The sequence below is a fragment of the Lagenorhynchus albirostris genome, chromosome 7, assembly GCF_949774975.1.
Source record: "Lagenorhynchus albirostris chromosome 7, mLagAlb1.1, whole genome shotgun sequence".
Classification (NCBI taxonomy): Eukaryota; Metazoa; Chordata; class Mammalia; order Artiodactyla; family Delphinidae; genus Lagenorhynchus; species Lagenorhynchus albirostris.
Window position 1 is genome coordinate 28,245,487 of NC_083101.1, and position 25,112 is coordinate 28,270,598.

At 46.3% G+C, this 25,112-nt stretch overlaps 1 protein-coding gene across 1 annotated transcript in view; it reads left to right on the forward strand.

Moving 5' to 3' along the window:
- The window catches only part of ABCA1 (ATP binding cassette subfamily A member 1), a 138,370-nt gene that overhangs the window by 99,527 nt on the left and 13,731 nt on the right, over window positions 1-25,112 (forward strand). Inside the window, exons 20-39 of the mRNA XM_060154710.1 lie at window positions 407-538; window positions 1,401-1,543; window positions 1,770-1,907; window positions 2,746-2,966; window positions 4,194-4,266; window positions 5,219-5,421; window positions 6,523-6,571; window positions 6,764-6,877; window positions 7,952-8,100; window positions 9,775-9,899; window positions 11,170-11,268; window positions 13,645-13,834; window positions 14,842-14,936; window positions 16,392-16,424; window positions 17,839-17,944; window positions 18,798-18,872; window positions 19,485-19,654; window positions 20,896-21,073; window positions 23,135-23,250; window positions 23,341-23,485. Coding sequence (XP_060010693.1) covers window positions 407-538; window positions 1,401-1,543; window positions 1,770-1,907; window positions 2,746-2,966; window positions 4,194-4,266; window positions 5,219-5,421; window positions 6,523-6,571; window positions 6,764-6,877; window positions 7,952-8,100; window positions 9,775-9,899; window positions 11,170-11,268; window positions 13,645-13,834; window positions 14,842-14,936; window positions 16,392-16,424; window positions 17,839-17,944; window positions 18,798-18,872; window positions 19,485-19,654; window positions 20,896-21,073; window positions 23,135-23,250; window positions 23,341-23,485 — 2,554 coding nt within the window. The remainder of the gene's footprint in view (window positions 1-406; window positions 539-1,400; window positions 1,544-1,769; window positions 1,908-2,745; window positions 2,967-4,193; window positions 4,267-5,218; window positions 5,422-6,522; window positions 6,572-6,763; window positions 6,878-7,951; window positions 8,101-9,774; window positions 9,900-11,169; window positions 11,269-13,644; window positions 13,835-14,841; window positions 14,937-16,391; window positions 16,425-17,838; window positions 17,945-18,797; window positions 18,873-19,484; window positions 19,655-20,895; window positions 21,074-23,134; window positions 23,251-23,340; window positions 23,486-25,112) is intronic.

A 25,112-nucleotide genomic window follows, 5' to 3' on the forward strand; every position in this document is an offset into this window, starting at 1 on the left:
TGAACATTGCAGAAACTCTTTAAAAGGTGCGCAAAAATCCTAACTGCCAAACACAAAAATTACTTTTATCTTTGAATCATTTGTTCTGCTTTGTCCCTTTTACTTGGACATGATTTTAAGCATAAAAAGAATACATGCTTTAAAGTGTACTTCCCATTGTAAATTGGAATCTTCATTTAAAAAATGCTTGTGCTGAAACTGCCATTTCCAACACATAGGCCCACTCCTAGCTGTTCACTGAAGCAGAGACTCCTTCGCTGTGTCGGGGTCTGTTGGAGTCCATTAGGAAGGAACGGGGCTGGAGGGTTGCTGCCTCTGCCGTCTGCCCGGACGCTGCCGCCTGGAGTGGAGCTTCAGGGCAGGAGGGCCAATGCTGACTCCTGTACTTTAACGTTTTTGTCCTTAGGTCAATCCTGACCGGGTTGTTCCCCCCCACCTCGGGCACTGCCTACATCCTGGGGAAAGACATTCGCTCCGAGATGAGCACCATCCGGCAGAACCTGGGGGTCTGTCCCCAGCATAACGTGCTGTTTGACATGTGAGTACCAGCACAGCCTCTTTGGAGGTGTGTCGTGAGTCACGGGTAAGCATTTTACCACCTTTGGGGGTAGCAGGCCTCACCTTCCTGGATGTGTTGAGGGCAGGTCGTCCTTTGATGTTGGAAAGTAACAGAATTGTGGGATGGGGGATGTTATATCAGTCCAGCTGGTGGATGTAGGCCTGGGAAACGGTGCTCTCCGTTCCTGTCCTTCTGGAGTAAGGACATCCTCTCTCCCCACACACCCTCCCTGAGACCACCACCACTCTCACCTGGCAGTAGCTCAGGGCCCTTGATACATGGGTCCCGTGTTTCCTGCTCAGAACTTTTGCTACCGTTCAGCCTGCCCATCACCAAGCAGGGAGCCGCCATGGTGAGCAGAGAGAGACCTGAGCTCTGTGACCTTGGGCGAGGGCATTCCCCCTTCTGGGCCCCGGTTTCCTCACATCTACAGTGAGCAGCCCGGGCTTGTGTCCTCCACAGGGGCCCCCCTTCTCTCAGGGCTGAAGTCCTTCGAGGTTCGGGAGGGCTGCTCCAGGCTAAGGCCGAGGCAGCTCCTTGGTTGGTGGGGCCTTGGGGAGGGCCCTTTGAGGATCTGCCACTGCCTGACGCGCGGGGGCCAGGCCAGCGGGGAATCGGGTGGACGTGACCCGTCACCCTGCTGCTTTGGCTTCTCAAGTAGCTCACGTGACTGCTCACTGCTGGTCTACCTTGAATCCTTCCTGGAGATTATTTTTCAGAAATTGATAAAGTTAAAAAAAAAAGTGGGGAAAGAAAAATGTGCCTGTCGTGTTCTGGGGGAGGAGGCACTGTGTTCTGTGCGTCCTGGGGGCCCGGAGCCGACCTGCCCCTCTGTCCCCAGGCTGACTGTTGAAGAGCACATCTGGTTTTACGCCCGCCTGAAAGGGCTCTCGGAGAAGCACGTGAAAGCAGAGATGGAGCAGATGGCCCTGGATGTTGGTTTGCCGCCAAGCAAACTGAAAAGCAAAACAAGTCAGCTGTCAGGTGAGGCCCAGAGCTGCCTTCCTCATCCAGCACACCCCCCCGCCCCTGACTACACACACGCAGGAAATACAGCTGCCGCCGTGTCCCCGGCTTCCCCGGGGAGTGGGAGGGTGGGTCAGAAACGTGTTCCGGGCTTGTCCCCAGGTGGGCACCTCCATCCCTCTTTCGCCACCTCTGCTGTCACTCACTGGAGCTGGCCCTGGATCCTGTCTCCTCTGTCCCATAGGTGGAATGCAGAGAAAGCTGTCTGTGGCCTTGGCCTTTGTTGGAGGATCCAAGGTTGTCATTCTGGATGAGCCCACAGCCGGCGTGGACCCTTACTCCCGCAGGGGAATATGGGAGCTGCTGCTGAAATATCGACATGGTAACTGATGTGTATTTACTCTGCCTTCTGGGCTGGGAGGGGGAGGGAGGGAGGGCCGGCCTCTGGAAGAGTCTCTCGTGGCTGTTCCTGCTAGAGCAACAGAATTGCTTTCAAGGAAAATGTGGAGCTGAGCTCTGAGCTCCGCCCTGGTGTGCAAGTGGGAGGCCTGGTATCCAAGACCCTTCAAGTTTACACTTCATTCCCTAGGGGCCTGCAAGGAGAAGAGAAATGGGGATAAAGGGCATCCTCTGTGGGCCCCCAGGGCTCCCTCCAGCCTAGAGCTTTCACATGTACAGTATAATTATGGTCTCCTATAGACTGAGATTCCCAAGAGCCGAGGCTGTGTTGTCCTTCATCTCTGTCCCCACGTGGGGCACTAAACTTGTGTGCTGACAGAGTGGATGAATGGATGGGAGAGGTGCAGTCAGCTTAGAGGGGTAGAAGGTACACAAGGTGGTACAGTATGAGGGGCACAGCTTTGGAGTCAGCTCAAGCTGGCCCGAGACCTTGGAAGAGTCATTTAACTTGCCTAAGCTTCTTTATCTATAATGGTGGGAGTGCCCACCTTACAGAGGATTAAGTTAAATGAGAATGCACCTAGACCACGTAGCACATTGCTGGCATGTAGCAAGTTCCCAAATAAACATTCCCGTCCTTCATTCTGTGAGGGTGCAGCAGCCGTCCTCACAGCACTGCCATCCTGGGGGTCATGAGCACACAGGCCTCGGGGTCTTTCTCCCAGGCTTTCCCCTGCTCGTATTTCTGTAGTTCTGGCCACTGCGATGAGTGAGGACAGCAGGCCTCACCTGTGCCTCGTCCTTGTGTTTGTTCCCGGCAGGCCGCACCATTATCCTCTCCACACACCACATGGATGAAGCGGACATCCTGGGGGACAGGATTGCTATCATTTCCCATGGGAAGCTGTGCTGCGTGGGCTCCTCCCTGTTCCTGAAGAACCAGCTGGGGACAGGTTACTACCTGACCCTGGTCAAGAAGGATGTGGAGTCCTCCCTCAGCTCGTGCAGAAATAGCAGTAGCACTGTGTCGTACCTGAAAAAGGTGAGTTGCAGCCTCAGTGCTGGGCTGGTGCCGGGTCCGGGGAGTCGGGACTCATTGGCTGTGAGTGGCTTGTCCACATCTGCCCCATTCTGCCACCTTGACGCCACCATCTCCCTGCTCTGTGTCCCTTTGGAGTCACATCGTACCTCCTACATGGAAATCTCTGGAGACTTCTGTTCCCATCGTGCTAGCTCTGTTGAATCCCATTTCCTTTTTCCTATGGAGACACAATGAGTGATGGAGAAGGCCCTTAGAGGACTTAATTTTGTTGAAGAAGAAAGACTTACCAAGAGTTACGAGCCTTAGCTGAAGAATGCCCTGCTGTGCCTGCTCATTTCCTTTAAATCTCATTGACCTTAACTTTTAAACTACAAAACGGCAAATATATATTGAGCACCGATTTCATGCCAGACACTCAGTCTGGCAGACTCTGGCCATAAAGGAAAATCATGATAATAGTTGCAGCATTGTTATCATTTGCAAACTTTTTTTTTTTTTATCTATCATCTCAAAGTACAGAGCAACCCTGGGAAGAAGGTATTGCAATTATTATCCCAGATGAGAGAAGGGAGGCTTGTAGGGATTTAGTTTATTCAAGGTCACCCAGCAAGTGAATAACAGAGGTGGGACCAGAGCACAATAACCAGGTACATTTTCCCCTGCACTGCAGTACATGCCTGAGATTTATTTGTGTGTGCAAACACTGGCACCCAAAACACTTACATCCCAACCTTGACCTCCTGTCCACTTATTTATCTTTTAACTAATGTCTTGTGAGTCAAAGTGCAGTCTGAGACAAGCAGTATCAGGATCACTTGGGAGCTCATTAGAAATGCGGAAACTTGGGCCCAACTCAGACTTACTAAATTAGAATCTGCATTTTAACAGGGTCCTCTGGTGAGGAAACACAAATTAAAGCTTGAGAAGCACTGAGCTAGATAACCAGGCAGGTAAATCCCACGCCCAAGACAGTCGATGAGGGCCTGGTTACGGCACTCACTGGCAGGCCACAGTTCTTTTGAGAGCTCTGCTTCCCGTGCACACAGCCCATGTGTCAGATCAGACAGTGGCCTCAGAAGCCAAGGCAGCCCAGTTGCATGCCTCCCAGGAGAAGCCCTTTGCTCCGGTTCTCACACGAGAGAGCTTCTCGGAAGCCCCCAGGTGAAGGTGGTGGGGCTGCACCTTGCTTGGTCCCTGACCCATTCTTACCTCCTTCTTTGCCATCAGGAGGACAGTGTTTCTCAGAGCAGTTCTGATGCTGGCCTGGGCAGTGACCATGAAAGTGACACGCTGACCATCGGTAAGGACTCTGGGGTTTCTTATTCAGGTGGTGCCTGAGCTTCCCCCAGCTGGGCAGAGTGGAGGCAGAGGAGGAGAGGTGCAGAGGCTGGTGGCGCTGACTCAAGGTTTGCTGCTGGGCTAGGGCTGGGCGGCTGCGGGAGAGGGTGCAGCTTGGTGGCGGATCGGCCTGACGCTTGCTGGGGAGCCTGGGGCTTGGTCTGGGAGCTGGCAGGGCAGTGTCCCAGAGCGCTGAGATGATTGGGGGTGGGGAGATCCCTTAGGGGAGTGGGTCTGGCTGCACACTGGACACTGGAGACCAGGGATGTGGAGCTGAGTAGCCAAGCTGATAGTGGAGGGATTGAGGTTCAGTGCCTAGGGAGGGTGAGTGCCCAGGAGAGGAGCAGCCCGCTGGATTTCCCTCAGGAGGTGTGTATAGGAGGCCAGTGTCACCAATAACACATATGGAACAGAAGCCTTTACCCTGGCCATGTCTTCCCCATCCTAACAGCTGGCTGTTCCCAGGAAGGCTCTGGCTCTCCTTCCGTGCCCTGTTTGATTAACCCTCTATTGAGGGACATAGAAGGAGCCTCCTTTAAAAGGTTAGAGAAAGGTGAAGACTCTTTTACAGTTCCTTTAGTCAAGCTTTCCATTGAAGAATCCTAGCACTTAGGCAATAGCCACCAGGCTTTCCGCCTCAGAAGGCCGGCCAGCCAGCCAGCCACCCACCATGCACTGAGGACCTATACTGTGCCCGGCTTTGGTGGTACAAAGGTGAATAAGACCCAGCCCCCGCCCCCAGGAACTCTCAGGCCAGAGATGAACACGTGGAATGACTTCAGTGTCTGGACCATGTGTGCTGTGTGGGCAAGCGGGCTCCTAAGGAGTGAGCAAGGGAGAAGGTGGAGAGCGGCCGGCCCCTAACGGGGGGCCTCGGAGTTGGCTGAGCCGCGTCTGTTCTTTGGTCCCTACAGATGTCTCCGCGATCTCCAACCTCATCAGGAAGCACGTGGCCGAGGCCCGGCTGGTGGAAGACATTGGGCATGAGCTGACCTACGTGCTGCCCTATGAAGCCGCCAAAGAGGGAGCCTTTGTGGAACTCTTCCATGAGATTGATGACCGGCTCTCAGACCTGGGCATCTCCAGTTACGGAATCTCAGAGACTACCCTGGAAGAAGTAAGTTCGGTGGCTGGCTGTCAGAATAGAGCAGGGCCAACGATCCCGGCGCCAGACAGGCAGCCTGCGTGCCCACTGGCAATAGGATCACCATGGACCTAGGCATTGAGTGCTTAGGTCGTTGGCATCTGGGTTGTGTTGGTTCCAGTTAACCCTTTAAGGTTGTAGTGGGAGATACAGGAAAGAAGTATTAGGATTGCTCCCTGGTATGACTGTGTCATGACCATGCATCGGTCATGGCCAACATTTATGGAAAATCTACTTGTGCCATGTGCTAACCTTGGTGTGTTTTGCTTTTTTCAATCATTGTAACTTCATTTAATCCTCATAACAAGATGAGAAAGTTGACATTCAGGGAAACCAAGCAAGGATTCAGAATCAGGGGTTTTGGGCTTCAAAGCTCATACTCTATTACTGTGTAAGCAGTGCCTCTCTTTAGAGAGACCTCAAGGGCTGGAAGGGGTATAAAATTGTCTGGCCCAGTAGTCTCCAGGTTTGACTGTGCAGCAGAATCATATGAGAATATTATTGACAATAAAAATTCCAAGGCTCAGCTCCAGGGTCTTTGAATCAGAATTTCTGGAGGTAAGGCCTTAATGTCTGTGCTTTTATTGCATGCTTCCTGGGCAGCGTCTGGGCAGATCAGAGTTTGGGAATCATTGGTCTAGTTCAGATTGTTTTCTGATGTTGGAATCCCTGCCATAACATTTCTAGTGATGGGAACCCCTCCTCTCTTGATATCCTGTCTCGGATAACCTATCACGGTGTGCTAGCCTACTCAAAGATTTGGGGCCATAGACTTGGAAGAAGCCACTTGGCTCATTCCCTGTAGGTTCAGAACAAATTCCTCCTTCCGCAGTGTCCTCATGTCACAGCTTTAATTTGAAAATGATTGTCTGGATGGATAGCTCTCACCATTGGGGAAATGTTCTCTGGTAAAAACGGCTTCTCTCCCAAGTGACTCTGACAAAGTGTTATCAATAAATGAGTCTTCTACGTTTTGTCTTTAGGGGCTAGCATACCATTCAGTCATGTAATAATCATGGCAGTTGCTCTCACAATGTGGTGCTTATGACACTCTCACTCACTCTTATTTTTCAGATATTTCTCAAAGTGGCTGAAGAGAGTGGGGTGGATGCTGAGACCTCAGGTAACCCTCCAGGGGGGCTGCACATTCTCTGGGCTGTGCCCCCTGTAGGCAGTCTTAGCTCACCAGGCTTGTGCCTTTCCCTTCAAATTGTTTTATGACATTCTTACTTTTAGTGGATAGATTTGTTACAGATTCAGAGTTTGTTTTGCTACAAATAAAGTGAAACATGGGGTTCCTTCCTTTTGCCTTCAGATGGCACCCTACCGGCAAGACGAAACAGACGGGTCTTCGGGGACAAGCAGAGCTGTCTTCGCCCATTTACTGAAGATGATGCTGTTGATCCAAATGATTCCGACATAGATCCAGGTCCGTTTGGGCAAGATCTTCATTCCGTTGCTAGAAAGTGAATTTCTCTCTTATGTTCTTCTCCGGTGTTATCTTTCGAGGTCCTTGAACCAGGATGACAGATGCCTACAGGGTCCAAAGGGAAGAGAGAGAATGAGAAAAGCCACTTTCCCCTTTTCAGGGTTGTGTATACCGTCAAACCTGAAAGAGCCTGTCCTCACCACTTCCTTCACTGCACTGAGATCGCTCTCTCAAGATACACACACATCAAAAGATGGCCCCTCAATCCTCTGAATCCATTTCTTATCTTTCCTCGCGTTCATTAGGTGTTTAATTGTTGAATAAATGTTCTCTGAAAGGACGGAAGATTTTGAAAGAGCGAGGTGCATTTGCTTTTAGAGTTAATTGGACCCTTAGACTTAGCTGTTTTGGATGAGTGTGTCCCTGCCTATTTGACTGGGATGGAGAAGCGGGAGGCAGGAAATGAAAGAACTATTGGTAAGATGTCAAGCCACCGCAGTTAGAAATGGTTTGTTTAAGACAAGGATTTCTATAAAAATTTTTTGGAACAGAAACCTTCCTGACTCTCCCATGCCTGTGCCACGTGAGTGTGTGACTCTCATGTTCTCCCTAACTTCATACATCGTTAGTGCTTAGATCACTGGAATGTGTCCACCTTTTAACAAAAATACAATAAATGGGAGACAGATTGCTATTGTGTGTTCTCAAGTATGTCAGCCTACTTACATGGCCTGTTTTGTAGAATGTTCTGTAAGAAATTGAGGATGACTTGATTCATCTGAATGGCGTGATGTAGCACCATTATGTGTGAACATCTCTCTTCAGCTGTCTCAAAGCACCTTCATTTTTCTGTGCTCATCAGATAAGAACCCAAAGGCAGGGACTGCTGCTGTCATACGTTTGGGGTCATCCCTCTTCCTTGGATGTGAATTTGTCACCAAGGCCCTTTACTCCTTTACTTTTACCTTCAAACGCAAGCCTCCAAGGTGGTTGCTGAAGATGCTGGAGGGAGGAGCGTGGGGATGTCAAAAATGCCTGATATAATAGGTGACCTTCAGTGTTGGCTTTCTGCAGAATCCAGAGAAACAGACCTGCTCAGCGGGATGGACGGCAAAGGCTCCTACCAGGTGAAGGGCTGGAAACTCACACAGCAGCAGTTTGGGGCCCTTTTGTGGAAGAGGCTGCTGATTGCCAAACGGAGTCGGAAGGGATTCTTTGCTCAGGTGAGAAGTGCTGTTCCAGGCCAAGGACTCAGCCTTCCTTGATGGGCTGCAGGCTCCCTGACCAGTGAAGGCAGGGTAGCATCATTGTTATAAGATGGACACTGGAGCCAGATGATCTGTATTTCAATCCCAGTTCTGCTTCTTGCACTCATGTATCTGTTGCAGGTTACTTTTCTGAGCCTCAGTGTCCTTATCTGTAAAATGGGGATAATAATAGTATCTATGATATAATTGTTATGAAGATTAAAATGAGTAAGTGATTAGAATGGACCTCACATTAGTAATTACCGTGTGTTAGTTTTATCATAAAGGAGAGTATAACAAGGACAAAGGTTGGAAAAACTGGCTGGGCAAATTAAACTTTCATAACTTCAGAGATGATATGCCCAGATGCACTCAACATATGAACTTATTGGAAACTTTATTTTTCTCTAAGTTGATGTTTATCTGAAAACTGATAGAAAAGATAATCAGAGGTCAGACCAAAAAAAAAAGATAAACAGAGAAGACTCATAACACTCTTGCCTGCATGTCAGTGTTTGCACGCTAACTTGCTGGGTTAGGAGGGATGAAATTATTCTACTCTATAAAATCAAGAAGTATAAAGAAGTTGCAGAGATTCTTCTCTACAGACTATGTGAGTAATGCACAGAATATGAGTTTGGAGCGCATAGACTTAGGTTTGAATTCTGGTTCTGCTACTTATTGTCTCTTTGGCCTTGGGCAAGTTACTTAGTCTCCCTGAGCCCCAGTTACCTTGTTTGTTGATTGGTGATAATGATATTACTACTTAGGGTTGTAATGATAATTAAATGAGATAATGCTCATACAGTTTTTTCCCATGGAATTAATCACCTAGTGATTACTTTTCTGCATTGAAACGCGAGAACATTAGAACCAGGGGCATCATTTGGATCTTTTTTTTTTTTAACGGATAAATTTCTCAGGGATAAATGGAAGGAGCTTAGAGTTTGCTTATAAAGTATGTACAAGTCATTGTTTTCAGAGAAGGTACAGGTGTAAAGTTTAAGGTGGTTTAGTAAGGATTTAGATTAATCATGCTTTTTGAGGCCATCAGGGGAAGAAATAGCTGCTATTCCCTTTCCATGGAGACAGTGCTGTAGAGGGGTTTTATCAAAGTATGGGATCTGAATGGGTCACCTAGTCTGTCTGCAGATTACAAATGAGAAGACTGAGGCCATAGGGGATGTGACTTTACATGGATACGCTTATAGTAGAGAAAGAACAAAACTGCAGGTCTTCTGGCTTCTGGTCCAGGCTTCAGCTCTCAGCTTTTGTCTGAGCTGAGCTCATGGCCAGTGTGGTCTTTCTCAGGTTTTCAGGAAGGAGAGGGACCTGGTGTTCTAAGTCACCCTGACATGTGACCACTGTTTACTCTGTGAAGTTCTCAGCTTGGTGCCCCTGTCAGGGGACCACAGCCTCTGGCCTTGTGTTGCCAGCTTCCAGAAATGCCCCGGAGGGAAGAGGTTTAGATTTCAGTCTCCATTGCTTCCAGCCTGCCAAGAATGCCTTGGTGGAGCTGCGCCCTGTGCACACTCGAGTGATGGCTGGTCGGAGAGGCTGGCTGGACTCACGAGGCCTTGCCCTGTGGCCTTCTTTCTAACCCTTGTCCTTCTCCTGCGATTTCTCTTCCCTCCTACCCCCTGGTTATAGATTGTCCTGCCGGCTGTGTTTGTCTGCATCGCCCTGGTGTTCAGCTTGATCGTGCCACCCTTTGGCAAGTACCCCAGCCTGGAACTTCAGCCCTGGATGTACAACGAACAGTACACATTTGTCAGGTATGTGTTTGCCTTCTGCGCCCAAGGTGGGAGGAGACCTCAGGCCGACCAGGGTGTTTACTGTGCTGAGGGCCAAGGGGAGGGGGACTCGACAGTTACACAGGGGCATGGATTTATCAGCTGTGGCTACAGCCCTCACACAAACTCACGTTAGATGCAGCGGACAGCGGTGAACAAAACCTGAACTAACAGGCCAGTCCTGTTACCGCATTTAAACTCCATTCCTCTTTATACGCTGTTGTGAGGAACATATGTGTTTTATGTAAGTAATCTGCCCTTGCAAAAAAATCTATGATTGAGCTATAATATATTTGGATTTTCATAGCTATGTCTTTATTCTGTAGTTGAACACACGGCTTCCATACACTCAGAGCATCGCACCTCCAGGTTCCTGTTTTCTGCATGATGCAATTCGTGTATTTATTATTTAGTCTTTTAGCTTATAGATAATAGCTAGCTAGTGTTTGTTTTTTAGACCAAAATGCCAGCTACTCTGTAACAATCCAATGCTTCAAACAAAAGGAAAAAGGAATTTCTGCATCACGTTATACAGGAGTTTTCCTCAGTCCCATAGTATTTGTAGATCTTTTGATTGGGGAAGCGTGTCAGTGATGTCAAAGGGAAGCTTTAAAGAAAAAAAAAATATATATATATATATATAATATAACGTGTGACTCAGTCTCTTTTTGTCTAATCCCATGCTTCCTTCCTATTTAGTGAAGGTTTACTTTCTTCTTTCCAAGCTGCTGACCCTGTATTGCCCGGGGCTGTGGAACACATGGGCTTGTTTTGTGTTTGTAACCTGTACTCATTGTTGTTTGTGTTTTCCAGTTGTCCGTGCAAACATTCAGCCCATAAAATCAGCCTGCCCTTTCCTAGAAAATCCCTGTGGTCTATGCCTAATGGATAATTGTGAAAGTACTTTTGAAATACTGATCTTTAATGAATTCATGTACTTCACGTTAAAATATATACGTACATGTGTGTATATATGTGGGTGGGTGTGTACACATGCGTGTGCACATCTCTATACATATAACTTACTTACACGAGCTCCGCTTTGGAGTGCTGTATGTTACCTTGATAACAAATATATGGCCAGAGGCTGAGTTCCTTGTGGGTGGGTTCTGTGTTTTATTCATTTCTGTTTCAAGAGTTTGGCACACAGGAAGTACTTAATAAAGTGTTTAATTAAAAAACAATCGCCTTCCTCCTCCCGATTCATGGTTTTAATGAATTGCTGAGCTGGCTGCCTCTCATGTACCTACAGTAATGATGCTCCTGAGGACGTGAGCACGCAGGAACTCTTGAGCGCTCTCACCGGAAAGCCTGGCTTCGGGACCCGATGTATGGAAGGAAACCCAATCCCGTGAGTGCCACTTGAGCTGTGAGCCCCACCACGGCTGGCTTCTTGTGCTTGTCACCTGCTTTGATCTCTACACTGCTTTTATCATTTGTATGCCACATGGTGACTACCATCATTTGCCCTTTGAAACATTTTTTATTTTAAAAAAGTTAATATAGAGATTTAATCAGACCACCTAGGAACAAACATAACAAGCTAGGAGAGTCTTCTAGCATCTTGCCAGGCAAATGACTATAGACGTTTGTTTACTGCTTTAGAAATGAATATTTAATTTAAATAGTACTTTATACTGATCCCTTTTCTCCAGCTCCTATACCTAAGTGCAGAGACAGGCTCCCATTATGTATAATTTGCAGTTTTGTTTATCAGCTTCTTCACTCTAAGAGCCTGAAAAGATGGCATCGTTTTTATAAAAATGGACATTTTCTTCTTTCAGAGTTGCGTATTTTTATCATATTCTCCTTCAAAGTCCTTTAAAAAAAAGTAGGCAGTGTATAAATAAATTCAGTGAAATACCCATACGACTCTAAATGTACATGGGAGGAAGGCATGGCCAGAGATCTTTGTGAGTAAAGACAGTGAAGAGAGGTGAGGTGCTTCTGAGAGAACCCAGTGACGGTAGAGGCAGGTTCAAATTTCCAGGCTCAGGTAGGTTGTTAACCACAGACTGAGGAATTATGGAGAGTGTGGGAAGGTGTGGATAGATTGTAGAAGGCCTAACTTGAATTCCAGGTTTTAAAGGGAAGATAGTGAGCCTGCAGGAGACAGACACCGCCTGTGTGTGCAAGGTTTCAGAACAGATTGCTAAATGGATAGCCATTATGTGCTTGTCAGCTCTTATCAATTGAGTGCTTACTGAACATTTGTTAGTGCTTAATACTTGCTAAGTGATCAATCCTGACAGTATCAGTTCCTAAAACACAAGGTGACCAAGGTGGAGACGGTCAGAGATTTCACAGGACTTTTGATGAGATTCCACTTGGAAGTTCTCTGTAGGCGAGAGAGGAGAGTGAGATGAGGTAATAACGCAGGTAGGTGGACTCATCACATGCCAGCTCAACAGTATGGACTCATAGATGGACACCAGCCAAGGAAGGATCTGTAGGCGCCAGGCCTGCATTGAGAGGTGCAGGCCTGACCTCACAGGCTCGCAGCCTGGGGGCAGAGCACCCACTGACATGTACTGGGGTCCATCTGATGTAAGGGCCCCACTGTGGAGACTTCTAGGTTTTTCAGAAAGTAGTGGAACTGATCTCAGCCAGTGATCTGTGAAGGTTTTAGAGCATGAGCTTCAGGACGGCACCATCTTAGTCTGACTTTTCCATTTAGTCCAGGTGCTTTAAAGAGAGAACTAGAGGGCAATCCACAAAACTGTTCATTTGATAGAAGAATCATCTAAAGACTGTGGCTCTGCTTCAAATTGTAGAGTTTTGAAAGGGAAGGGATGTTAGAAATGCCTTGTTGAAATGTGACTTATTGAGACAAGTCATTTCATACTTTTGTTTCACTAGTGGAGAAAATAGGCCCTGAGAGGGCAAGTGACTCACTGATGGTATCACAGTAATTCAGAGCTCAAGTCAGACATAAAGGCCTGTCTTTAGTTACCTGGGATGCTTGCAAACAGCCTAGCTCTTCATGTACCAACAACTCTGACCCCTACTCACTGTGCCCCTCCCAATTCTCTACTCGTTTTGAAACATAAAGTGCATCCTGACACTCTCCACCAGGTTTCAGCACGTTGAACATAAAATGCAGACTCCTCGCAGGCCTGTGTCCTGTGGCTCCCGCCTCCCTCTCCTCATCTCCCATCACTCTCCCTCGCAGCTCATCACATTCCAGCCCCACTGCATTCCTGTTGTTCCTTCAACGTAGAACACTCGGGACCTTTTCACCTGTGCTCTGTTGCTTCTGCTTGTAATATTTTTCCCCTGAATCCCTGCCTAGCTTGTTCTCTCCCAACATTTAGGTTTTGGCTGAAGTGTTTAATTGTTTGTTATCGAACTCTTTCCTGGGAATACAACCTCCATGAAGGTTGTATTTGTCTTTGTCTTCTCACCCCAAATTCTCAAATATGCAGGACAGTGTCTGGCACATAGTAGATGCTCAGTGAGTGTCTGTTGAGTGAACACATGGGTGAGTGATTGAATGCTGGTGATTGGATTGACTTGAGTTCAGTATATGAGCATTTAGGCCCTCTTTGTGTTCCATCATCCTTCACTGTAAATGAGTTTGTACCTTACAAGTCTGGGGCGGATCAAATAACCAATTGATGAGGGGATACATGCATGATTGCAGTTGTTATTGTTTGGTCCTGTGCTCTGAGGCAATAGGAGGGGCCAGGCCCTCTTGGGTGTTCCTACCTTTGACGTCCCTTTGCAGAGACATGCCCTGCTCGGTGGGGGAGGAGGAGTGGAGCACCACCCCCGTGCCCCAGACCATCACGGAGCTCTTCCGAAACGGGAACTGGACGATGGAGAACCCCTCCCCCGCCTGCCAGTGTAGCAGCGACAGAATCAAGAAGATGCTGCCCGTGTGTCCCCTGGGGGCTGGGGGGCTGCCTCCTCCACAGGTGAGTCACTTTCAGGGTGTGACCGTTCAGGTGGGGTGCAGGGTGGGCTTGGGGAGAAGGAATGGGTGACCTGCCGTGTCAGGAGGGTCTCTTTCAGTCATGATTCTTGTCATAGGGAAAAGCATGTGAGTTTTGAGAGGAGGGGCCTTGGAGCACATTGTTCCTGTATCTGAGGGAGCTTAGCCTGCTTCTCTCTTTTGAAGTCAGCCTAGTTTCCTTACTGGTTCGAGGTCCAACCAGAATACGACACTCTGGATCAATGAGCTGTGGAAGGCACACTGTGGACTCTCCCCCAGTGGTGGTGTCACGGGACAGACTGTGACAAGCCCAGCTTCATCTCTGCCTCTGCCACAGATGAGCTGGTGACCTTGGACAGGTCACGCTGAGTCCCTGGGCCTGTTTCCTCACCGCTGAATTAGGGAGGCTCGCCCATAAAACTTCTGTGGGTCTTACAACTCTGACATCCTCTGAAACTCTGGTGTGGGAAACAGTTGTGAGCCATTTTTTCTGAGAATGATTTCAGGAAGAGGCTTGCTTTTGATGTCTCTCTGCTGCCTTATCAGCGTCCAGGTTGCAGGGTGAGGAGAAGGAATTTCAAATGGTGTTGAAAACTTAAAGCAGTCCTTCCTGATTGCGTTTCTTCAAAATAAGAGCTCATCTCTTCATCAGTATAACTCCAATGAACAAAAGAATTTGCTAGGCATAGTCAATGGTGCTGCTCCCTGAAAACCTTTTGTAACCATAAAGAATGATACTTCACGGTCTAACGCTTAGTTGTTCAGAATAATTTTCTAGGGCTCTCCTTGGCTTGCCATAATGGCCCTGCTGAGAGCAGAATGGATCAGACCTTGGTGGCTGGCTGATGGCAGAGCCTGGGCCCTGTGGGCAGAGTCTGGTCACACTGTGGTACATGTTTGAGGGACATGTGTCATTGTTGTCCTTGATTTGTTTTCTATTCCAATTCTGGTCCATAAAGACACATGCACTTGGTTTTTCTGTGATAACAGAGAAAACAGAACACTGCGGACATCCTTCAGAACCTGACGGGAAGAAACATTTCGGATTATCTGGTGAAGACATATGTGCAGATCATAGCCAAAAGGTCATTATTTACTCAACTTGGCGCCTGCTTAATCATTACTGCTCAGAGGAAGGAAAAGCCAAAAAAAATAGTAGATTGAGTAGTGGGGGGAACATCACATTTTGACCTGATGTTGTCTTTTGGAAGTTTAGGATATTCTTTCAAACTAGGAAAGATGATGGGAAGTATTATGAACATTCAGCTTCAAGACTGAGGTTGCATGGTTCCAGGATGAAAATAAATCTGGATTCAAATTCTAACTGCTGCTTATTAGCGTTTTTGACCACGGGCAGCCAGTTATCCTATTAAAGCCTTAGGTTGTATAAAATGTGATAATAATGTTGCTCTTATTAGTTTGTCATGAGGATTACATGAAACGATACATGTGAAGTACCTCTCATGGATGGAATGAATGATAATACACGCATTATAAAGAGAGCCCTGGCCCAACTTAACGGCCTGTCTTGGCTGTAGAGCCTTGCAAGAGCCATATAGCTTCCTGGGGCCTGGGATGGGAATCGTCCCTTTGTCCAGCATATCCGTGCCACAAATGCTACCTACACACGCCCTCTTGGTTATCAGATTGACTGACACTGTATTACAGTTCTTGTGTTCATGTAACCCATATTCTACATAATAGTGGCCCTATTGACCTTCAAAGAAATTAACAGGAGACATAGGAAAAAACATAGTATATGTAGGGGTTGGTATTATCCATGGTTTCAGGCATCCGCTGGGGGTCTTGGAATGTATCCCCTCCAGATAAATGGGGACTGCTGTATTTAGTTGATGCTCAGAAAATGTTTGTTCTAGCTCCCTTCCTATCAGCTTGGTTAGTTGGGCCCCTAAGTTAGGAGTTCTAGTGACTTTTAATGACAAGGGTATGCTTGAATGACAGTTACTGTGAGTTTTCAAGAAAGAGGCATAACCTCTCCATATGTCATCCATAATTGACCTATTATTTTGAATTTTAAAAAGTTTCTAGTTTGATCACCTCTGTTGATTTTTGAGTTTTTTTTGTTTTTTTTTTTTGTGTGTGGTACGCGGGCCTCTCACTATTGTGGCCTCTCCCGTTGCGGAGTACAGGCGCCGGACGCCCAGGCTCAGCGGCCATGGCTCACGGGCCCAGCTGCTCCGCGGCATGTGGGATCTTCCCAGACCGGGGCACGAACCCGCGTCCCCTGCATCGGCAGGTGGACTCTCAACCACTGCGCCACCAGGGAAGCCCTGAGTTGTTTTTAATATAAGGCATGACCTTCATATAAATCATAAGGTTTTAATATGGGGAGAAGAAAAGACATGCTGATTAGGACTTCTTTCCATTGGCAAGGCCCTACAGCAGCAGCCCGACTGTAGGGTTATTTCTGTCCCTTTGTTGTATCCTCAAGTAGATATTTACTCCTTTCGCATCATCAGGAATAGGGTCAATGTTTCTTTGGACTGATTTCTGGTTTCTTTGTCTTTGGCCTTCTGCAGCTTAAAGAACAAGATTTGGGTGAATGAGTTTAGGTAAGTTGACCTCGCTGTGCCTTCTTTTCATTTTCTTTGACTCCTAAAGTTCAGGAGGATGAATTTGATGCAGTTTTCTTGGATCCCGGGAAGATGTTAGTTTAGGGATTGCTTTTCCGTTAGCATTTCTGCTCAGTGCCCAGCTGCCACTTCAGAGGCCTTTGGAATATTTGGCACACTGATGTCCTTGAGGAGATTTTAGAAGTTCCTTGTGGGTCTCTAGGGACTTGACAGGAAGCACGATGTTTTGAGGGAAAACCTATGCTAGTTAAACTTACCAAATCAAATTCCTAGGAGTCCTAGTGACTCAAGGACAATTTTTCAGGTCATTGGCATAACCAAGGAGGTCTTAGATGAAATAAGAGGCATCAAAACCATCTATGTTCATTGTATTTCAACTCATTTATCCCTCTGAGTTTTTTTTTTTTTTTTTTTTTTTTTTTTTTTTTTTTGCGGTACGCGTGACTCTCACTGTTGTGGCCTCTCCCATTGCGGAGCACAGGCTCCAGACGCGCAGGCTCAGTGGCCATGGCTCATGGGCTTAGCCGCTCCGCGGTGTGTGGGATCCTCCCGGACCGGGGCACGAACCCGCGTCCCCTGCATCGGCAGGCGGACTCTCAACCACTGCGCCACCAGGGAATCCCCTTCTGAGTTTTTTTTTTAAATAACAATGTTTCTATTAGAAAATAAAACCAGAGTCCCATCAGCATAGCAAGAATCATTCTCTCCTCTGCTGCAGTCAGGCTGTCTCCGACCCACCCTCCACCTCCACCCCTGCCCATATCCCTCTAAGTTTTGAAGGAGCAGATGGGACTGGGGAAGAAAAGAAGGAAGGATCCTTGAAGTCCATCAGTTCTCATGAGAAATGAGATACCTTACATGGCTGCCTCAAAACTTGGCTTTGTCCCTGCCTCCCATCTTCCTTCTTTGCCTTTTCTCCAAGAGCCAGGACTTACTGAGTAACTGAGCAGGGCGGAATCAGGACCCTTCGTGGTTCTCCTGCTATGGAAGAGCCATGGCCTGTCTCTAAACCCTTTCAGGCCTCTCTGGTCAGTGTCTTCACTGCTCATCCTAACTTCCCATCTGCTTGCCTGGAGACCCAAGTTCAGGCCTGAGCCACCAGGGGTGGGAGGAGCATCTGTGAGATGAGCATTCTTTCCTCAACATCTCAGATGTCTCACTTAATGTATAATCAGACCCAGGTCCCTCCCACTTGGGCAGGAGATAGAAGAGTTAAGAGATTACCAGAGTCCATTAGAGGAGGCCAAGGTGAAACTTTCTCTGAGTCTTACTTGGGTCCTACTTTGAACAGGCAGTTCATCTAAATGAAGCATTACATACTTCGGTGGCGTCTGCTGCTGAATGTTATTGGACCCCACACCGCCTGTGTTTTAATATCAGGCTGTTCTTTTAGGTACGGTGGATTTTCCCTGGGTGCCAGTAATTCTCAAACACTTCCTCCGAGTGAAGCAGTTAATGATGCCATCAAGCAAATGAAGAAACACTTGAAGGTGGCCAAGGTACAGTATCCATCCCAAGACATGTCAGAGAGAAAATGAGTTGCTAGTACATGGGAGTAGTTGGCAGGTAGATGATCACCTTTCAGCTTATTGTTTAAGACTTTCAAATACAAAGCCATCACTGGGCATTTAGTGATCTTGGGCCAGCCAAGACTGAGCTACTCAGTATGTTATTTACTATCTGAAAGTGCAGATCAAAAACAAATGCAGAGATTTTAAATCTCTCAGTAACTTAAGCATAGCCAGTGGATAAATAAACTGGGCATCAAACATACTTTTCTGAAACAATCTCTGGCTAAACAGGAAATGAATCATTTTCTTTAAGCTGGCAGCTAGTTTTAGCACCTAATAAGCATTCACTTCATTTATCTGTATCTCAGGTTCCCCATTTCTAAGTTTGAATTGGCGGGGGGGGGGGGCGGGGGGTGTCAGGTGATATGGCCTCTAGGGTCACAGACGGCAGGGATTGTCTTAGAGTCTGAATCTCTGCCCTTGAGGCACAGACCCCACGTCTGATGCATCTGCATATTGAGTGTAGTTCTGGGTCTTAGGAGGATGTCAGGGGAGCGCGGTGAAGAATCCTCAGCCAGACATCTACATCTTGGGACTTTGAGTCACAGCGTTTCCCTCTGGTTCCTTTAAGACCTGTGGCTCATGGCAACAGCGCTGCTTTAGAAATCTGGTCCCTTGTTTCTCAGGAGCCAGTTACTCAGTGGCTTCAAGGTTCATTTCAATGAACAACGCAGGGGCAGTGTTGCCCTTCCCAAGGTTGTCCCATTGTGCACAGACCCCAGACCTCCTGTTGCCCTCCCCTGTGGACCATCCCACTGAGGCAGCTTTCTGTCATTCACAGGACAGTTCTGCAGATCGATTTCTCAGCAGCTTGGGAAGGTTCATGACAGGACTGGACACGAAAAATACCGTCAAGGTAAAGCCTTTGTTCCAATAGCTTTTTTTTTGGTTTTTTTTTGGCCGCTCATTGGTGCTTGAGGGATCTTAGTTACCCAACCAGGGATTGACCCCGGTCCCAGGGCAGTGATAGCACCGAATCCTAACCACTGGACCAGGGAATTCCCTCCAATAGCTTTTTGATGAACAGTAATCCCTATGTTCCCCCGAAGTACTTTCAGCTCATGATAACATTGATTCATGACAGAAATATCTCTGAATTTTACAATATGATGATGAAGAGAACTTGCTTTGCCACCATTCACACCAGGGGAACCAGTATGAACCTGACCGAGTTACTTAACCTATTTAAGCCTCAGTTTCCTAATCTATAAAATGCGGGCAGTAATCGTGGCTACCTCAAAGCTATGGTGAGGGTTAAATGAGTTAAAGATAACACAGTGCCTGGCCACACGGTCAGGGCTGAGCACACCCTGGCTGCTGTTACCTCTTTGCCATGTTCTCTGATCATGTTTTGTCTCGTGGTATGACTGGAATTTCTGGAGTGCACATGCCTGTTTTGTGTGTGTGCACCTACCTCCGGGAGCAGGGTTTGGGAGCAGTACCTTGCACCTGGTGTGTTTTATTTCAGGTGTGGTTCAACAACAAGGGCTGGCACGCCATCAGCTCTTTCTTGAATGTCATCAACAATGCTATTCTCCGGGCCAACCTGCAGAAGGGAGAGAACCCTAGCGAGTATGGGATTACTGCCTTCAATCACCCCCTGAACCTCACCAAGCAGCAACTCTCGGAAGTGGCTCTGTAAGTACCACTGTGTCTGAATCGGGAGAGGGAGAGGGTGTTTGGGGGAATCATGGAGCAGGGGAAGGAAGTACAAAGCTGGTTGTAGAGTAACAGCTGGGGAAACAGGTTCATTATGGTGTGTTTGGGTTGGTCCAGGCTCTGGACAGAAAATGATCAGTTTATGAATTGGCTGGGCAGGGATTAAATTGCAGAAGATACATGACTCTGATATATTAAAGACATTATTACATTTAGTGAATTCACATAAAGTAAGTTAAATTGTTAATATAATTCTAAAATATTTTAACTCACCCTTAACACAGTGTTTAATAAAAAAATCAGTTTCGTTTGTTTTGAAATCACTATTTTTAAACTTGGCGAAACATGCTTTTGTCGGCTTGTGTTTAATTCCTTGAGTGTGTGTGTGTGTGTGTGTGTGTGTGTGTGTGTGTGTGTGTGTGTGAGTGCGAAGTTAAAACCAGTATAATCTAGTTCAGAGTGTATAGCCTTTGAAATCATAGAGATCTGGGTTTGAATCTGGTTTCTAAACTTTCCAGATGTATGGTATTAAGTGAGGCAATTCATGTAAATTGCCAAGTCCGGCCTTCAACACATGGTTGATATTCAACACACGTTAGGTTCCTTTTCTGTATGTGGAGCATGGCACAGTTATTACTTCTGCTTCACTCATATAGAATATCAATATATGTCACTACAATCTTTATACCAAGCTTATATAACATTTATGCAGAGAAATAGTTGATATTATACCCCATTTAATGGACTTACAAGACTATTCTTATAATAAGGATCTGATGGAATTTTTGTACGTGTTAGGTTGATATGCCACGAGCTTTTGTTGTCAAACTTATTTACAGCCAGAAATTGTTGTTTGAATAGTTTCACACTAATATTTCTCCTTTATTAAGTTTTCAAGCTACACTACTCCCTTATGTGTGAAAATTTACAACTTGTTGCTCATAGAAGGTCAAGAATAGTGGAACAAAGTGAATGCCGTTAGGCCACTCTTAGACTTCCTTTAATAGTTTCATTTTGGCAGTAGACCCTTTTGACCTCAGTAGAATCAGTTTTGCATCTGAATTATCGAGTTTTGGTTTTTTTTCTTGACAATAATCATCTTTAACCCTGAATAAAATGTATGTGGTGAAGAGATTTTTTTCCCCTGGGCTATGCTTCAAATATTTGTGTGTGTATGTGTCCCTGATTGAGTCCTCAGCTGCACTGTCTCTCTTTTTCAGGATGACCACATCAGTGGACGTCCTTGTGTCCATCTGTGTCATCTTTGCGATGTCCTTCGTCCCGGCCAGCTTTGTCGTGTTCCTGATCCAGGAGCGGGTCAGCAAAGCGAAGCACCTGCAGTTCATCAGTGGAGTGAAGCCTGTCATCTACTGGCTTTCCAATTTTGTCTGGGACATGGTAAGAATGCCGGTCTGCTGCTGCTATATAAACCTCCATCAGGGCTCTGGATTGGGTGGATGAAAGAGCTCCTGGCCATCAGCAGGAGATGTTCTAGCTAGTCCAAAATGTACAAAAGAGGAAAAGGCGGGCACAGTTGTACACTTTCATGTGACCAAACACAGCCTTAAGCCCAGGGCTGATCTCACACCAGAGGAAATCTGTCCACATGGACTGCAGTTCATACCACCACCACCTCATTCCCTAAGTGACAACTTTTCAAAGAAACTGAGGTGGAAGACTTAGTCAAAACTCAAAGCCAGTGCCTCTAACTTGTCTGATAGAGCTTTAACCTCCAGAGTCAGGGTGTGCTTTGTCTTACTAGGAACTCAATCTGTCATTTGAAAACTTTATATGTTTTACTGGAAGCTTATCCATCCATTGCAAATCTGTTTTCATGCCAGCTGTAATATAGTGCTTCTATTTGGACCAATATGGAGGACTTCAAAGAATTCTGAAGTTCTAATTTTTATAAAGTAGAGTTGAAATGTATCTCCCTGTGAGGTCCATTAATCTGTAGGCCACACAGATGAAACTTAATTCTTCTCCCACTGGACAGCCCCTCAGATATTTGAAGACACCTGTCATTTATCCTAAGCCTTCCGGATAAGATGATATATGAGAACATACTTTGTAATCTCTAAATCACTGTACAAATGTGAGTAATGATGATGATGTCTGTGTTGATTATAGCAAGCCTCTCAGACTTGTCATTGTTCTGACCTGATTGCCTCTCTGTGGCCATGCTCCATATTGTTAATGAGCCATTCGAAAAGCAAAGCCCAGAATTAACATTATATTCAGGCTGTGGTCTGAATGTTTATGAGTCTAGAGGGAGTTGATCTTTATCCCATATTCCTATTACTCAGCCCAAGGGTATTTCATCTTGGAAGCAGCACTGTCTTGTTGGCAACTTGGCAGTGAACTGTTTCACAGGTATTTTTTATGGGGTCTCTTTCACTGTATACTAATGCAATTGACTTTTTTGAACCTTTATATTTATATATGAATCTAAAACTTGATATATATATATATCAAACTTTATATATAGCTTTGTATATAAATATAAAGGTTGTTAAAAACATATATAAAATTTTATATTAATCCCCGTTAAACTGAATTTTATGTAGTGTCCATTTGTTTTGGTTTTATCTTGATCCAGTAATTGCTTTATTGAGTGAGCACGTACATACTGACTGCTCACTACGTGTCTGACTCTGCCAGGCATTGCAGATTCAGAGATGAAAAGATCAAGTCCCTGACTCAGGAATACCACTTATCTTCCTGTGTATTATCTGTCCCTCACTGCTTTAGAACCTCTGAAATTTGCTATAAGCATGTCTTCATCTAAGTTGTTTGAAAAGCACATTTGAGTAGGATGGGACTGAGATGGAGAGCCCTGTGGTCTGAGGCTACAAATACTTGTAACAGCTGACAAGCCCACTACCACCTCCCTGCCTCTGCTCTGCTCTGCCAGCTATGAATTCCCGTAACTGTCCTGTGGTCAAGTCTTTATTTCTGCATTTTAATGCTTGAGACACTGTCAGGACACACTTTAAAATTAGTCTCAGTGTGATGAAACAGTTCTGACATTCATGTTATGAGTGCTTACCTCATAAATAGATCACAAGTGAGCTTGAACTTGGGCAGACTATAATACAGCATTAATGATGAAACAGACACAGTCGTCTTCGGGAAGAATAACGGCAGCTTACTTGCTACCTGTGAAATTGAAACTACTCTGACTGGGAACCCATCGTTCAGTAAGTTTACTGAGCGTGGCACCTTGGCTTATCTGTTGGAAAGACAGAAAGGACGTGCAGTTTATAAAATCAGCCGGGGGTAAAATGCTTGTCAACACGTATCGTCCAGTATTTTGATTAATAGTTCTTGTGGCTTCATTAATTCAAAGTTCTTCTTCAATATGTTTATCTGCCCTTTCTTGTCTGATGATGATGAAGACTTGAGACGTGTTGTATCTTTGACTTAGGGGTGACCTTGATTTCCTCGTTTCACTTTTAGTGCAACTATGTGGTCCCTGCCACGCTGGTCATCATCATCTTCATCTGCTTCCAGCAGAAGTCCTATGTGTCCTCCACCAACCTGCCTGTGCTCGCCCTTCTACTGTTGCTGTATGGGTAAGGCACCTCTGGATGGGGCATATGGTATCAGATGTCAGGGGGAAGGCAGGGGACACCCAGTGGACATGTGTTTTTGTTCCTCACCAGGTGGTCCATCACACCTCTCATGTACCCAGCCTCCTTCGTGTTCAAGATCCCCAGCACAGCCTACGTGGTCCTCACCAGCGTGAACCTCTTCATCGGCATCAATGGCAGCGTGGCCACTTTTGTGCTGGAGCTCTTCACCAACAATGTGAGTTCTGCAGAAAGAGATGCTGGGATGAGCATAGTGTTTAGTCATGATCTTATTCTGCCTGCCTGCCGTGTTGACACCATGGACCATTCTGTCCTTTTGCAGAGTCTGTCTGTCTTTCCTGGGTTTGCATACCGTCTCTCGCTTACCCTTTTCCTTATATGTCTCTGATCACATTTTTCTGTTTCCTTTGACAAGTTCTTGTATACTCCTTTCTGTTTAAGTGTTGCTTTCCCCAGTATTCAGTTCTCTGGCATCTTGTTTCCCACTTCAGATGCTCTCTCTGGGTGATGGCATTCATGCTGGAAGATTTCACCACCACCTCTCAGTGCCTCGTGTTGTTCTCTCTCACGTCCATGCGTACCTTTAGCCCCGACTCCCCTTTTGAACTCTATTCTCATGTTCTCTCTTGCCCAGTGGATGGCTCCGTTTAGATTAACTGAAGGACACCCCAGACTGGCCATGTCCTAAATCATCTTCCCCTCAGAACCCAGTATTTCTCTTGCCGTTCCTGTCATGCTGGATGGCATTACCATACACCCAGTCACCCCTGCTGGGGCAATATTAGAGCCATTTTATATGCTTTGCTTTTGCTTATTTCCCACATTTAGTTGGTTACCTTGCCAGTTCCTCCCATTACAGATCTCTTAAACAAGCTTCCTTGTCCATTCTTGTTGTCATTGCCTTCATCCAGACATCTTAACTTAGCCCACAAAGCCTTTCAGAGGTGTACAACCCTTCCTTGACAGTTCCCACCACACTCTTTCCCAAGACATGGTAAGCTTTGGCTGAGTGGTCCCTTCAACCCTCCATACTCCTGTAGGCCTGGTTCAAGATCCCCAGCACAGCCGACATGGTCTTTATTCGCGTGAACCTCTTCATGGGCGTCCATGGCAGTGTGGCACTTTGGCGCTGGAGCTCCTCACCAACAATGTGCGATACTACCCAATTCTGTGACTCCTCTGTCGCAGGATCGGGTAGTATCTCACTAACCCTTCATGACTGAGCTTGAATGTGAAGCTTTCCTTACCTACCTTATGGGAGGTGCTCTGTCTTCCCTGTGCTCCCAAAGCCCACACAGTTCATGCCTCCAGTACAACACATCCAAGTATGTAGTAATTTCCCGTTTCCATGTTTCTTTTCCTCGGAGTAGAGACTAGACTGTTTCTTATTAATCTCTGCCTCTCCTGTGCCCTGCCACAGTGCATCCAGCACATAGCAACTTACTCAGTTGTTGGGTGTTTGGCCACTGCTGGATTGATGTATTCGAGAAGAATTTTTTAAACTCCAACAAAATCCTGAAACTGAAGTATTGACCCAGACATGAGCAATTTGCTTTCAAAATGCTAAGCAGATACCTTATGATGGATTAGCTTCTGATTAAATATAATCATGTTTCTAAGCTTTGCTCATATTGCTCCCATACTCATAGCATTGTTCCAGCTTTTCTAAAGAGCAGAATTTTATTACATTATATGTCATCCTCTGTGGCTACTGCTGTTTATTGGTATCTGAATTCAAAGGTTCAGTTTGACCTCAGGGAATCAAATTTTTTTTTCACTTCCATATTTTAGACTTCGGTAAATTTTTAGCCTGAATCACGAAAGACAGTCTCTCTCTGTCTTAT